The sequence below is a fragment of the Cataglyphis hispanica genome, chromosome 11, assembly GCF_021464435.1.
Source record: "Cataglyphis hispanica isolate Lineage 1 chromosome 11, ULB_Chis1_1.0, whole genome shotgun sequence".
Lineage (NCBI taxonomy): Eukaryota > Metazoa > Arthropoda > Insecta > Hymenoptera > Formicidae > Cataglyphis > Cataglyphis hispanica.
This window is the reverse complement of record NC_065964.1, coordinates 5619131-5635839: the sequence shown is the minus strand read 5'-3', so window position 1 is coordinate 5635839 and position 16709 is coordinate 5619131. Positions and strand designations below refer to the sequence as shown.

General features: G+C 34.2%; 2 protein-coding genes across 3 annotated transcripts; one reads left to right on the top strand and one right to left on the bottom strand.

Moving 5' to 3' along the window:
- Positions 1–117: 117 nt before the first annotated feature.
- Positions 118–5279, top strand: LOC126852840 (P protein). 2 transcript variants are annotated; one of them, XM_050598058.1, is made up of 17 exons: positions 118–468; positions 560–725; positions 789–857; positions 945–1080; positions 1151–1223; positions 1323–1486; positions 1659–1762; positions 1876–2035; positions 2114–2185; positions 2268–2399; positions 2501–2755; positions 2842–2976; positions 3109–3303; positions 3422–3655; positions 3780–4038; positions 4296–4389; positions 4514–5279. In XM_050598058.1, the coding sequence occupies exons 1-17, from the start codon at positions 360–362 to the stop codon at positions 4602–4604; spliced, it is 2448 nt and encodes an 815-aa protein (XP_050454015.1). In that variant the 5' UTR covers positions 118–359; the 3' UTR covers positions 4605–5279. The 2 variants fall into 2 exon arrangements, 1 of the variants encoding a protein (XP_050454015.1); XR_007687880.1 differs by having other exon boundaries at positions 119–468; positions 4285–4389.
- A 742-nt stretch (positions 5280–6021) lies between these two features.
- On the bottom strand, positions 6022–14846 carry LOC126852841 (histone-arginine methyltransferase CARMER). The gene is given in 9 exon segments (XM_050598060.1): positions 6022–9837; positions 10066–10199; positions 11924–12210; positions 12364–12586; positions 12685–12824; positions 12826–12949; positions 13046–13540; positions 13697–13834; positions 14528–14846. Coding segments are annotated over 9 exon segments (1803 nt in total). The 5' UTR covers positions 14661–14846; the 3' UTR covers positions 6022–9708.
- Between the last annotated feature and the right edge of the window lie 1863 nt (positions 14847–16709).

Below are 16709 nucleotides of genomic sequence, written 5' to 3'. Positions count from 1 at the left end.
AGTTAATATAAAATATGCGATTTTTCATGAATTGTGAACATTTCTTTTACTGTTGCGCCAAAATTATATATATATATATATTCAATAAATAATCTAATATATCGTTCTGTATCATATCAAAATATTTATGAATTCGATGATTCTATTTCCATATGAAATAAATATAAACAATAGATAGAATGACCTCTATAAAGATTTCACGGATAAAGTTTTGTCTGCAGTAGGAGATACAATCACAATGTGTTCGGTTCTTCAGCATAGATAAAATGCCCGCGTTTAATGAAACTAGTGTCTCTCTTCAATTAAAAAGTTACAAACATTAAAGGACAATAACGAGAGATTTCAAATAAACAGTCGTAATGTCGCGACAAAACGATATGAGTGACGATGAAACGGATCTGCAAACACCTCGGGTGTTCCTCAAGACCGGTTCAGGACAAATCCCTCACTGCAGCTGTAACAACTCAGGTATATAATACAAGATGTTGTAAAAAAAATCAATTAAAATAGTTCAGTCATAATTTTTGGATATAATTTCATAACGAGTATTCTCTCAAAGTTATACGCAGTCCAATCAGTCCTAGCTCGTCTGTCTCGAGTTCCATGATATTCGGACAGATCTCCGACGATGTTCTTCGCGCTTGGAGTCAATTGCCGGAGGCGATCCGTCTGGATCCCAGATTGGCGGTTTTCCAGAAAGAATGCGATCGGATAGCAGAAGCGAAGTGAGACAAAACGCAAGTATTTAATCAAAATCATATGTTTCTAACGATAACGCGTATTCCCAGATCTATGGATTGCGTGAAGAGGGACTGCCTGGTTGTGAATATGTGCCCGCATTTCGTGCAGCAAACTAAGTAAATTTTTATATCTCACGTGATCGATATATGACTGGTTTCAAGAAAAAATGTAAAGGTAATATAATTAATATATTAATTTTGCAGCATTCAAAGTCAAATTCAAGCAACTCAGAGCAATGCCGAGGAGGATGGGCAAGATATGCACACGCAGGAGAAGCAGAAGCCGTTTTACCGCTACTCGAAATTAATCGCGCTTTCCTGCTGTTGGCTACTATTTACAGTAAAAAAATTATATCTTTACTGACTGGCCATCGCACGTCTATGCTTATACTTTGATTTTCACGTTACAGATAACACTCATGTTTAACGGCGAGAAGATCGAGATGATGCATCGGTTTTCCATTCCTAACGGACAAACTTCAGGTATCCTTCCAATCAGAAAGCCGTCCCGTTTAAGTTGAACAAAAAAACATAATTTATCAAAATTAAAATTCACACATAAACCTTGATATATTTTCTCAGATTATCAAATCGGCGAACCTATTACGAGCAAGTTGATTAGCGTAACGATAAAAGGATCATTGCTGCCCTTAAGGAAAACCGAGCTGCATGCGAATTTATCCACGCATTATTTAATGATATGGTTAGAACTTCTTACAGAGAATACGTCTTACATCGATTCGAAGGTATTTACATACATTGCTAAAAAAATTAATGTTTATACAAAAATTATTGCATACATACTCACGTTTTACGATGGTAGAATACGCCAATCCGGCCAGTTCTGAAACAAAAAGAGACCAAGAAAAGAGATCAGTCATCTGAGCAAATTATTATTTAATTGTATCGCAATTTCAGAACGTAAGCGATGTGTGGACTTTGCCGCTATTGCCTGAAAACTTAATGGACATCTTTCCCGAACAGAGGCAGGAAAGAACTTTTGAAATAAACGTCAACAGCGAGTGCGTTGCCTCGGATTTTATTTATTGTTATATTTTTTAATTTTCTTAATTTTCTTATACATATATTCTTATGCATTTTTTTATATCAACTGGAACATTTAACTTGTTTGCAGGGCACTGTCGCGCGGCGTAATGTTTATTAAATTTCGTACAAATTCAGAGTCGAAACATTCGTTTTCTTCAGCTTACACTCTGTCACCGATGAGTGCCAACGCCGGTATAATATACGCCGCTTTCATTTTAATTGGCCTCTACATCATGATCATTTTCGAGGTAATTAATATTTGCGAAATATTTGCATTCCTGTATACTTTATAAATATTATCAATATTACATTTATTATGTAATCAGGTTGTCCATAGAACTTTGGCTGCCATTTTAGCGTCCACGACGTCTATCGCGATACTGGCGATTTTAAACGAGGTAATACATATACAATATATATTCCCTTCTATATATGAGAAAATGTTGAAGAATAACTTTAAAAAGCAGTGTTTTACTTTAGCGACCAAGTATGGGTGAGTTAATGTCTTGGATAGATATGGATACGCTACTGCTATTGTTCTCCATGATGGTGCTGGTAGCCATTATCGCCGAAACCGGCATATTCGATTGGCTAGCAGTCTACGCTTACAAGGCGAGAAAAAAATGACATATATATTTAATAATCTAAAATAAAACATTTGTAGTTGAAGCAATGTGCGAAATTATTTTATAATCGCCATTTGAATTTGTTAGATAACCGCCGGTAGATTGTGGCCGTTGATTATGGCCCTATGCTTCTTTACTGCCCTTCTGTCATCAATACTGGACAACGTGACGACTGTGCTGTTAATGACACCGGTAACTATCCGACTGTGCGAGGTAATGGAGTTGAATCCGGTCCCGATCTTGACCGCTATGGTGGTTTACTCTAATATTGGAGGCGCGATGACGCCTGTTGGCGATCCGCCAAATGTTATCATCGCTTCCAATAGAGACGTCAAAAATGCTGTGAGTGTTCGCTGCGATATTGCGCTCGTGAATAAATTTTTCTCTTTGATCGAATTGATAATTAATGGATTATTATATCGTGGCAGGATATCGACTTTGGCACCTTCTCATTGCATATGAGTATCGGGGTGATATTGGTGTTGATCGTGGTTTCCGCGCAAATTCGTTACATTTTCCGAGACATCGCGGTCCTCAGATTCAACGAGCCACAGGATGTACAGGTACATCAAAGAAGAAAAAAATCGATTCCGATCATAATTAATTATATGTTGTAAATTTGCTATAATTTAATTTGTTATACATGTTATAATTTAAATATAGAGCGAATTAAGATTTTACACATCTACTTGCAGGATCTGAGACACATGATCGCCATTTGGCAACGAGCGGCAGCGAGTCTGTCCAGTTACAGCAGGGACGAGAATCTGGTGAGGGAAACATTGTTGAAGAAAGTGCAGCGTTTATTGTCACAGCTAAAGAAGAAGCTGATAACAGGCAGTGCAGCGTTAGAAAAGTACAAGACTACGCTCGAAGAATTACAGGAAAAGGTAAATTTCTGAAGAATCGTATATATATTAGAAATTATCATCGCGTCCAAATTTATTTTGTTGATTGATGAAACAGCACTTTATGCATTTTTTCTACAAGTGTGTCTTTTGTTTTCAGTATCCCATCAGGGATAAATGGTTGCTGGCAAAGTCGGGATTCGTGTTGTCTTTCGTGATCACACTCTTCTTTCTACACAGCGTGCCTGATTTGCATTTGTCTCTAGGCTGGATTGCCTTGATTGGCGTGACGCTGCTCTTGATATTGGCCGATAGCGAGGATTTCGACGGTCTCATGGCGCGCGTCGAATGGAGTACGTTGTTATTCTTCGCATCGCTGTTTATCCTTATGGAGGTAATCAGATTAAAATTACTATAAAAAATTCCCACGTTATTTTCAATGTAGATTTTTTTCGAATCGCATATTCGAGGTCGAAGAAAAAGATATCTGACAGAAGACGTATTGAAAAATTCCGTAGGCTCTCTCGCGTTTGGGTCTCATCACCTGGATCGGCAAACAAACCGAGAATTTTATTTTATCGGTTAACGAAGAGTCCCGATTAGCGGTTGCGATACTGTTGTTGCTCTGGGTATCGGCTTTAGCGAGCTCCTTAGTCGACAATGTACCACTCGCTACCATGATGGTGAGAATCGCGTCGAATCTCGCGCAAAATCGCGAGCTCAGTTTGCCTATGCAACCCTTGGTATGGGCATTAACATTTGGCGCTTGTATGGGAGGTAAGAAAAGTTAGTTTTAGATCCAACGAGAATCCTCGAGATTTGAAATAATTCGAAGTTTCAAAATCCGTTTTAAATATAAAAGATTGAATATAAATCTTGAACTTTTCGTAGAGTATTATTATGATTCGATTCATTCAATTATCATCGTGTTAGAATAACAAAGGTCATGTCGCATAAGTTGACGCAAGCGTTAGCTTTTCTAGTCCTTATATAAATGAATAGCAGTATTATTTAGCTCAGCAGTTTGTTTAAAGGAAATGGAACTTTGATTGGAGCTTCTTCCAATGTTGTTTGCATGGGTGTCGCGGAACAGCACGGCTACAGATTTAGTTTCATGCAATTCTTCAAGTAAGTAAGATCGCGAGAAGCTATAATATATATCTAAAATATCATCGCGTTTCTCTCACAAAATTTTCGCCATTAAAATCACAATTAAAGATTAAAATTACGTTATTATCTTGATATATTGCAGAGTAGGATTTCCCATCATGATAACAAGTACCATAACAATAACAGTATATTTAATGATTGCTCACGTAGTCTTCGGCTGGAATGGAAAGTAAATGTAATAAAGAATTATATGAGAAATTTGTTTGATATACAAGAAACGATATACTTGTATCATATATTTGTAAAAATGTTTATCATATAATCTCTTAAGAGCAAATTAATATAATTACGTAACATTATCAAATATTATCAATAATTATGATAAGTTTCGATAAACAGAGTTGTTCACTTATAACGCGACATAATATCTCAAAAATCTGTGTATTAATATATATTATTTTAATAGTTTTTTTACTTCATATTTATTATAATTTAAATATGTATATATTTTTTATGATTCTAAACACAATAGAATTTGTGTAAGAAGATTGTAAAAAACAGAAATTGATAAAGTTCTGTGATGTAAAAAATCAGACATATAATATATAATGGTTATTTTATATACATATATGTCTCATCTGCAATAAATATTATTCTTTAATTGTTTATCTTGATACGAAACGTGTTTACTTTAAAATAATAATATTATAGATAACAATGTGTAAATATAAATGAATTGTAATTGGCAAATATTAATTGTAAAAAGGTTTAATGATCACACATGAAATACATTTATATATACTAGACAATTCGTTGAAATACTTTTATTAAAAAAGAGGCTCTCCGGAAAAAAAAATATCCAAAGCTTGTCATATCGCCAACTTCTTCAAAATCGAATAATTTGAATAATCGCGCAAACTTATATTAATCGTAATTGTGCCTTGCAATTCAAGTGCATTACAATCGCATCTGGATCAAATCACTGAAACTGAAATATCCTATTTCAATATCTCTTACACACAAATCAGTATTCTAATAATTGACAATAAATTACTGTGATTGAAAAAGAAATTTATTAAAATTATTATTATAAATATAAACATTACGAGTTTGCTGAACTAATTTGCATTAAATCAGAGACTATCTTAGAGTTGCGTACATAGCATGGAAAAAAAAAATTTCTTACAAAGAAGCGATAGAGAAGAATCACAGAGAGCTGCTGCAAAAATATTATCGTATTTACAATAAATATAACATATTAGTGATGTTAATGATGTGATGTTTAGAATGATGTTTTTCTGCTTTACTGCAATCCTGTTATTTGTAAGTACTATAATTTCTGATGTGTGAATTATTTGTCTTTCCACCTGCATCATCAGAACTTTTTTTTCATTAATACACGACAGAAACGACATATCTCTTTACAAACATGTATACAAAATTGAACAATCTTTAAATTAAAATGTAAAATAAATTAACTATTTCTCAAGTTTTGATTAAAATTATTTTAAAATATTCAGAAGAGATATTCGTTAATAGCTGAAATTAAAAATAGCATTAAAAAGTTGTCACATGAATGAAAAATCTTACAATATGACAAAGGAAACAATCAATTCGAGAAAAACTTATCTTAAACACATGACCGATCAATTTTACTACACAGTTACACTATAGATTATATTTGTATAATTCTGATTTTATGCGATTATACAATGTTTTCGTAAAATCATGCTCTTACTCTTTACCGGGATACAAATCGTAAACATCAAATCTGTATCTTCGTCGCGATGCCGAATAGTGAAGTAACTTTGTTAAATAAAATCCAGACTTAGCGCGCAGTAAAGGCATTCTTCGAGAGCTCATTAATAACTATTTGAAATATCTCTTATATAGTTTTCAGTCGTTGAAACGCACAGATTTCTATATAACACTGCTGAACTATTTAATACTCGAACATACCGCCCGGAAACATACATATAAGTGAGAGAGAGAGATAATAAAATATACCCTAGTTTAGCAATCGACGAAATATTCGAAATCCGACTACAACGAACGATTATTTGAGATTTGAAAAGAGAAGACACTTCCTGGAATATTGCGTGAGAGGTTGAAAACTTGAAACGGTATAAAAAAATGACAATAACACGAGACGACAAAAACCGTAACATAGACGTAACTAGAATGATATGTAATATCGCGTCAGTATGCTTTTTCGAGCGGTGTAGCAGTCTTATATATTCGATATTCTAACGATACAAAAAGAAAAACGCACACATTCACATCAATGTAAAAATGCATTGGAAACAATATCTAGAAACGTAGCTGAATGTTAAACAGCGTTTTTAATATCGCAATTAGATTTTTCGATGGTAATATAAAAAAAGAGAGAAAGACAAAGAGAATAAATTCAAATTACATTTTAAATATTGCTTTCGATGCATTTATTCCAAAGAAACGATGGAAGAAGCAGGCCCTTATATTAATTACAACAAACCATGCAATATTAGTAGCACTTGTGGAATGCCTGTCACGAAATTGGTTTGTGTATGTGTCGAGGCGCGCATTTAACAAGCGTATACGATACATCTCTTCCAGAAATACTTCATCGAGAAATAGCCGCGCGTTTATTTACACCTCTCACAGGTACGCGCGCAAAGTATGAAAGAGTCCTGTAGAGAAAAGTAAGTACAAATTATCTAGCTTTTTGATTCGAAGTGCGTGACTCATATCGAGGAGTTTCGAAGAAAAGGCTGTGAAAGTAATACATAAGAAGCTGCTGCAAAAATAATCGTAATACATATTCACCACGACGATGAGGTAACTAGGAGGTGTTATCGGAATTAGATGGCAAGTATATGTGCAGATAACAAAATAAAGTGTAACTTGCTTAACACCTAATAAAACTTGAAATAGTTTCCTTGAGATCTACGATAATATTATTACAAGATAATTCAAATCAGAAACAGAACACTTTTGTCAGAATAAATATTCAACATTAAAAGAAAAACATATATGATTAGACGATTTGGAAAATATTTCTAATTGTTCTATTTATTTCTAAATATTTCATGTAAATAAAATAAAACGAAACTTTTAAGGCGCTAGTACAAAAAACATTCATAATATTTATTTTTGCAGTTTTCAAATTTAGCAAAATTTTTTATTCGGGTGTTCTATTTCAGACAAATCATCTTGTACATAATTAAACAATACATATGTAAAAATTATTCGAAGGTGTATATGTATGTACAGCAGATTCCATACACATTTTCGCGATTGATTGAATCTTTCATACATTTACTGGAATAAAAAAAATTCTTAATGCAATAATAAATATATATATCCCAACATTTTAGTTTGTATACGAGAGATTATAGTTAAATAGTCTATCTCAATTTAACTCTTTACACTCAAATTTGTATTATCATATTAGCCTATTGAGAGGAAATTGTAATAAAAATAGTCAATGAGAATTTTCTCAAACATAATTTTAGCAAAAATAAATTAAATTATCGTTGCATTTTTGTGCATATTAAGTGAAATGTATAATTTACATTTATTAATAACTGAACTTTATATCGTTGTATCAATGTACCTGAGTGGAAAGAGTTAAAGATGATAAAAAGCCATTATGGGGCCGTATATTTCTGTTTTTTACTTTATAGTATTATTATGGGGTACAGAGACCATATACAAGTTTCCAAGCATCACTTATTACGTGTACAGATCATTCAAGCAAAAAGTGTCTATTTTCAAAGATTTTGATACTTCATCAATATATGTAAAATTACATAACATATGTAAAATTGAATGCAAAAAAATGGCATCATCTTTTTTTATTATACAATTTGATACAGAAATCATAGCTGTAGTAGGAAGAAAGAATATTCGAATATATCTGTTTCAATTTTTGGATAATGTAGCTTTAAACACCTAACAATAAATTATCTGTGCAATGCACTTTTGGAAAAAAGCTTGATGAAAATCTTTTAAAACAGACATTTCTCGCGACTACAAAATATATATAAAAAAAATTAAGTGTAATGCAAAGCTATACCTTACAAATTACAGACAGATCATCTTATATAAAACTATAAGATTTCATTCGAGCGATCCTTATTTCCAATGCCTCTATTTGTAACAAATCTGCAATTACACATTTACACACTATGGCAACGTAATTCGTTCATAATTTAGAACGATTTCGTGATCGATCAGCCGTCGTTTTTTCTTTCTAGATGAAGTATCCCTCTGTTTGCGTGCCATACATTCAAGTATATACAATTTATCTATAAAAACATAATATATAGATAGATGAGTAGTTGTCGCACACACATACTTATCAAACAATTAAAACATCTCGATATGAATTACAGAGGTGACTGAAATGTAATAACTAATACTCATAAAAAGTTGTACTTTCTCATGTATTGTCATGCTAACGTAATAAAGACGTCGATTAAAACAAGAGCAAAAAACAGCTGATTAACAGGTAATGCCACAGAGTGCTCTACAATGTATGCCTAATGTATTATTGCTCTTTGCACTTCTCAAAATGTTCTCGAAACGCTGTTTGCCTATTCTAAAAACTCGTGTAAAAGTCGCTTGATATCGAAACCCAACCAAGACAACGTCGCAGTTTAGTAAAATATGCCCCTATGTGTCTTTGAATACTTAGTCGATTCTATAAATCATCATTTCAATTCACCAAATTAAAACAAAGAAATCGCAGCAATTCGCGAGATTATGCTCTCTTTCGTTATAAATTATTAGCGTTTCACAGTTTTGTGTGAAAACATTGTAAAATATAGTAATGACTATACTACAGAGCGACGATACTGTATTGTCATTAAAAAATATTATATTTTCATGTGGGTATATTTGGCAAGCATGCTCGTCGATCTGGAAGATCTTTTTTCTTTTTCTCTACTTTTTTTCCAATGATGACTAAATGGAACAGCCAATAAAACTAACTGTACGATTAATTAATGACAACTACGAGAGGACGGCTCGCAGTCTTTTCCAACGTGCCTGCCATTGAGACTTATTATTTCTTGTGGAATTCCAATCGAATGCAAATCCATGTCTAACAGTACTTTTGTTTGAATAAGCGACATTATTGTGACCAAAGTCTGGATTAAAATTGGCCAAATCGACGGTACTTAAAATCCGTACGGCAGACGAGAGTCGAAGTTTACTGGCCGGGGAGCTAAATACCAGTTTGCGGATTTGTTTACTGTTGTTACCATTGTCTCCAATACTGTTACAACTATTACGATCGTTTTGTAACTGTTTTACTTTGCGGGAATATTCGGCGAGAAACGATTTCGCCGTAGATCATTGCCGATATACTTGCGGCGATAAACCGTTCCCAGGAGTCACATAGTCACCGATCATCAGGCTGGGATTCACTGGATAATGAGAAGAGTTGCCGAGGACCAGCGATTGCTGGAAAGTAACACCAAGCTGTAGCGCGAAAGTCACGCAAGCAGACGTATTGCTTTAGTTTCCGTCTCTCACGTAAATATATAATTTAATTAATAAACCAAACTAGATGATAAGAGAATGTTCAGCGCAATAGTCATATCATGTTTGTGTGTTAATTCGTCCAGAGCGTTAATTTAAATAGAATACGCTCTCGATTGTTCATAGTAACTTACTTGTACGAAATGTCAATATTCAAACTGTACTTACAGTAGCGGGTGATGTAAACATGTTTGGAGTTATTCCACCGCCTATCAATTGTGCCGCTTGTGTGCTTGTGGCCGTACCTACACGACCTCGTCCCGTACTCGAAATGGAACCGGGATGAATGTTTGGTTGTCCTCCTGTTACAAAAATCATACATTTTATATATCTACATATGTATTTATATATATATATATATATATATATATATATATATATATATATGGTTTAATTATTAATGATAAAAGAATAAAATTAGTGTGTGTATGTGTGTGTGTGTGTGTGTGTGTGTATATATATATATATATATATATATATATATATATATATATATATACATGTAAATCATTTATATGTACTAAATGTTTGAAAGCAAATTACAATTTACATAATAATGTATTTAAAATAATAAACTAAAAAATATACTTCTTATTAAATTTATTTTTAAATTCATTCAATAGAGCAAGATTATTATTTAAAGAAATAATTTAAAAAAAGTTATGTGCCTAAAGCACCACACAGGTTTAAATAAAAAAAACCTTAACTGTTATACACACACAGAATGACGTGCACATCTAAAAATAAATAAAATATTCTTATTTAAAAAGATATTTATAAATCAATTTTAAATTAGTCTGTTATTGGTACTCAACAAGAAAAAGTGTTCTTATTCTGTTATTTATTTAGATTTATTAATTATTGTATAGATTATTAATTGTATTAAAAAAATAGAATAATTATAGGCTCTTTTATATCTAAATATTAGGAAAAAAAAGAATATAAACTCAATTTTTATAAATGGGATTAGAGTTGATAATTGAATATTTATATAAACCCATACTACTAAAAACAAGTTTATTTACACGAGTCAAATTCTACAAAATATGTATAAATTAGAACAATCACAAGGAACTTTTTCTTCTTTGTACAAAGGTCTCCCATGATGTACAGTAATAAAATATGTGAATCCATTCTGTAAGTACCATTACAATAAGAAGGTCCAACAAATAATTTGATTTTATGTAATTAACAATTATACTAACATCTGTAATTAGAACAGTATTAGCACATAAAAATTAAAAATAGCTTATATTCAGTTTTTTTCCTTTAAATATTTCATTCCACTTTAAACTGTAATTGTAATTATCATCCAAAGAACTTTTTGCATTACAATTGTCAATGTATGTATGTAAAGAAAGATTTATCTAAAAATATCTAATAAAAACAATCTTCAAAGCACTTTCATGTGCACATCACTACAAAGCTTTAACAAAATATTTACAAACTACTATATATTTCATGCCAATTATTTTTTAATGATTATTATTTAATGACACATTTATATAGAAGGAGCCATTGAAAATTATTTTTAATTAAATGACAAAAACAGTTTTTCAAGAAACAGAACTTTTACCGTTCTTGTACATAAATAACATGGTACATAAAATCTATGCTATAATAAAATATAGAAAATGATAAACACTAAAATATTACATATTTTGAGCAATATTAAACTTCAGAATGTCTCTAAGTTACGAAGACAATTATTTATTACCTTTAAAATGTTTTTTTGTTTAAATATTCTATGTTTTAAATATGTAGTAAATACGTATTTAGAATATATATATACGAGCCGAAAAAAGCGATCATTCAATGTGTACGAACATTGGCATCCTTCATATAAAATCGTCCTTTGTGACAAAGGACTTTATAAATATATTTTCTACAAAAATCAGACAGTGGGGAATCAAAATTTCTTGGGCGTGATGCATGTGGCAAGGAAGTTGATTACAATATTATATATTTCGCATCCGGCACGTTTAATACATGTAATGATACACTGAAGAGTCAAACCAAACCTTACCTATTGCCAGCAAATTATTTGGATTTACGGTCGCACTTGTGTCCATTGAGACCTCGCCAAGACCATTAACAGACATTCCGTTGACCATATTCACCGCTTGTCGAGCACCCTGCGCATCCAGAGTTGTCCAATAGGATTCACTAGGTGAAGTGTTATTTAAACCAGGAGGTGGTTGCGCTGCAGCGCCTGTGTATCGAAAGTAAGGATTTTTCAAGTCTAAGGTGTTGCTACTGCTTTCCATATTCGTTCCTTCGAGTTTCAGTTCTATTGTTACATCATAGGATTGTCTGAAATGTAATATATATAACAATAGTATGTATAGAAATGTACAAATGTATAGAAATAAAGCAAAAACAAATGTATATGAAAATAAATTTGCAACATATTAAAATTGAAAACAGGTATAATTAGACATGAAATCAATAGCAGATAGTATTTACCTTTTATTTGCTATAAGAATGACTTTCCCAGAGAGTAGTTGTCCACTTTTACAAAACAATGGATTTTCTAAGAGGCAGCGTACTTGATACCAATGTGTGAGAGGTTCTGTAGGAGCTGTACTTAACCAAACTTGTTGCGTGGATCCAATAAATGCTACATCAAACCAGAAAGCTAGACCATGGCATGTACCACTCTCCAGTATATGAAAATCGACATCTATTTCTAAACAAAATATAATTTTGCAGAACGTTAGTAGTGTGTTATATTCTTTGCATAATTTACTTTTTTTGTTATTTACTTATCCCTATTTTATTCCATACCTATTTTATGTAAATCAGTCTCATCAGCTGTTTGGAAGTCTACTATATGCCTCACCGATTTCGCCATACATATTCTAATATCAAAAGTATCAACAATCGGTTGCCTAAAGTATTCTTTAATAGCATTATTTCTCATGGCAGAGATCTACTCCATGGAAACATGTCTGATACCAAAAGTTAGCTTTATTGAATTGTTCCATATAGAGATTTTCATCAGAAAAAGGTGCAATGTGCAGATCACCTCTAGAGGGAAACATTCTCCCACCTGTGTAAAAATGATTTAATTAATAAAAAAAAGAAAGGAAGAAAGTCAATAAGAGGAAAAAAGCATATAAATTATAATATATGTTGAAATGCTTACCTGGAGCTAACCACTTCTTTGCATGCAAGTAAGTTTCAAGCATTCTTTCATTGTATAACATGTATCCCATAGGCTCACTCACTATACAGTCCACACGCTCGGGTAACTCAATCTCCTCTATTTTTCCAGCTATGACTATTATTTTATCCAACAAATTATTAGCTGCAACTAATAGCTCGGCATGGTTTGCCATATTGCTCGCTTCTACAGCATACACTTTCTTAGCACCGGCTTGTATGGCAAAAAATGATAATATACCAGAACCAGCGCCTACATCTAGTACAACTTTATCCTTAAAATCAGATAAGTTTCCAAGGATTGCTCGTTGGTATGTACTAGTTCTAATGTAATCCTGCATCATGTTTTGTTGTTGCGAGAGATAACCATAAAATTGAAAATATTGCATTGCTGAGGATTCTTCCGTTCTTTCATTAAATGCCGATATACCTTTTCCTACCTTGAGTTTTACTATGTGCGAGTGAAAATTGCGAAAATCTGTGGATCAAATGCATTTGCTGAAATTTCCTTTCTACTTTCTTTCTTTTTTTTTTTTTTTTGTAGAAGATAGAGTAAAAACATACATTTACATTGATTTTATAACATCTGAAAACTGAACACTAAGTGTTTGAGCTGCAAGAATTATTTCCTCACCTGCTTCATTAGCAAATGTAATGAGTAAGCTATCTGTATCAAGGGTAAAAACATAACTTCGAGATGATACGCGAGAACATTCAGTACTAGGAGTCACTGGAAATTCCAATAGACTTGTCTTTTCCTTGCCACTATCTCCTAAAAAGGATGTTGAAAATATTAGATATTTATTAACATACATATAAGCAATAATATTTCATCCCTGGTACTTATTACATATATTAAAGAGAAAAATACGAAAAAAAAATATATTCATAAAATAAGAATATAGTCGTAAAGATCAATAATATCATCAGAATATATGCTTCCAATTAAAACAACAGTTGCAAATCAATGATTTATACATTTCATCATGCATCATCTGTCCATTCAAATAATGTCATCTCTCTCCTATAAAGTATAACAATAGCATTGGTATCGCGTAGCGTGCAATCGACAAAATTCGATCCATCATAGACGATTTTCAAGGTGTTTTGTTATCAGTGTAATAAACAATAAAAAAACAAATAAACAAAAGCCGAAAAAACGAGAGAGCAAATAAAAGAAAAAAGAGACAAAGACACGAGTCGAGAAGATCGTCGCCGCGTTTTGATGAAGGACTTCGCAAAATTAAAAACGACGTCGGCCAGCGATCGACCCGGAGCTACCGGGAAACGGCTGGGCGCGATCTTGCCGAGAGAGGAGAAAAAAAAGCAGTCGATGCGACGGGAAGTGTGGTTATGTCGCCCGGATGGCCGGATCGCGTGATCGATCAGCCGCGTCGCCGTCGGTCGCGTCGCCGACGATGCGGCCCGTCGACGCCGACGACGGCCTATTTAACCGCGTCCGTACCTGAGACAAGCTCGATGCTGAGGCCCTGCGGGTCATAATTGATATTGAGCGTGACCGGTTTGTTGTACTTCGGCGTGGTCTGTCCATTGTTTGACAGAGCCGAGACCGTCACCGCGCGAAACGTCTTCGCCATTTTTCGCGACACCGCGTGTGCCAGCGCTTCCCGACGCGGGTTCCTCTTACTCCCTCTCACTCTCCTCCACCTCCTCCTCCTCCTCCTCCTCCTTCTGCTGGCGGTGGTGGCTCGCTCGTAACGCGTTCCGTGTTACGCCGCTCCTGTCTCGCGTCTCCCGCAGCACTCGCGTGTGAGGAACAAAAGCGTGCCGCCGCCGTGCTTACGTACGTACGTACGTACGTACGACAACCTCGAATAGGAAAGACCAACCCCCGGCCGTAGCTGCAAAATCGCGCGATTCTTGCTGTTCGCCGCCGGACGCCGCGAGGTGCCGCGAGAACTCGCTTACGGCGCCGCCGCCGTCGCCGCCGCCGTCGCCGCCTTCGCCTCCGCCTCAACACGCTCGGTTCATCGAATATATAAACGTGCGAATTTTACCGTCGCTAACTCATCCCCGAACGAAACCGTTTCACAAATCGCCTGAAAATATTTCAGGCGCCGAGATTCAACTTATCCAGTCTTTAAATTAAGAAACCATTCGCGCACATCCCTCTCGGAATAATTATAAGATTTTCATTATATTTTATCCGCATTATTTTTTTGTGTATTTCGAATTCTCTCTTCGAGTCTCTGAAAATTAAATGTGACATATTTTCTAATATCACGTTCCTACAAATTTTGTTTACTACAATCATTCTGTTCTTAAAAAAATATATCATGCATAATATTTTCATCAAAAATATGTCAAATAAAACAATTTATCATATATAATAATATTATTGTAATCAAAAATTACACTAGATTAAAATGATTTAATCGAGACTAGACTTGAATTAATCATCCCGAAACAAATGCGGAATCTCTACATATAAATCAATGTATGAGGGAGGTCTTCATTTAACAATTGCGTTATCACTGACAACGTTATCGATATATATTATCACGAAACCGAATTAACTAGATACGATCTGCAGAATGCATAGCAATTATCTTTGTATGTATACAGAATAGCGACCGATGAAGAATGGGTCAAACGAATCGCTATTATCATTGCATCGAAGAGCGGGATGGGAGGGCGGGGAGGCGAGAAGAGGGGACGATGCGCCGTCTTGAGTATATTGCGTATTATATTAATAAATTTTGAAAATTATGATTAAAATCTATACTTCTATCTATCTTATAATTATCAGTATGATCTCGAAACAACTTTCTAAACACGGCGCTCGAGTATTGCATTTTGTTTAATTAGATAGTTTATTAGAGCGGAAATGTTTGAATTTAGTAATTCCTTATCAACGTATCTCAACTATATCTTGTTTAAAATAATAGTATATTGTGCACGAGAGAGATCGCGTTAATGGCATACCTCGCCGATGTTTTCGTAACATGTTGAAGTATAAAAGCGATTGAGTACATGTAATAGTATATTTATATTAATTTACGCTCGAAATGATGAAATTTTATTTAGAGAGTAATCTAATAAAGAACCGATTAAACATAATAACGAATATATATATTGAGAGTACTCTGTACCATTAGAGACATACGATTTTCAATTAGGCTTTTATAAAGTTAATCGAAAAACCCGCGCGGCATTCCCTTTACGGTCCGAGCTTTCAACAAATAAATCAATACCGAATATTTCACATTTTAACATCATCGATATATATATATATATATATATCGAATTTTTTCTTGCGCACAAAATATTAAAAAAAAAGGAAATTCCAATTTTCCAATCAGTTTCCTCGCATACCACTTGGACTGTTCGGAAATTCTGTTTAGGATTATCGCAAAGCTCTATGTCTCGGGGGAGGGTCTCCCCGCCTCGATATAGAATCGCAAAGGGCTAAAGTAGAGCGTCCGTGACGCCGAAGGGTCGCAAGCAGCTCTTTCGATCAGCCAGCCAGCCAGCTAGCAGCCATCCAGCCAGCCATCCAGCCAGCCAGCCAGCCAGCCAGCCGGCCGGCCGCGTGAACGGACGGCCGAAATGTCGGGCTGCCGTGCGTGCGTATGCGTGCGGTGCATATGTATATGCGCGGCGTCGACGGCGTCGGGACGCTAGGG

Bases quoted from the DNA above. Each gene is read 5' to 3' on its own strand.
- LOC126852840 (XM_050598058.1), top strand. From the start codon at position 360: ATGTCGCGACAAAACGATATGAGTGACGATGAAACGGATCTGCAAACA. The intron at 1,224-1,322 runs GTATCCTTCCAA...ATATTTTCTCAG, and splicing joins TCCTAACGGACAAACTTCAG to ATTATCAAATCGGCGAACCT. The intron at 3,304-3,421 runs GTAAATTTCTGA...TTTTGTTTTCAG, and splicing joins TCGAAGAATTACAGGAAAAG to TATCCCATCAGGGATAAATG.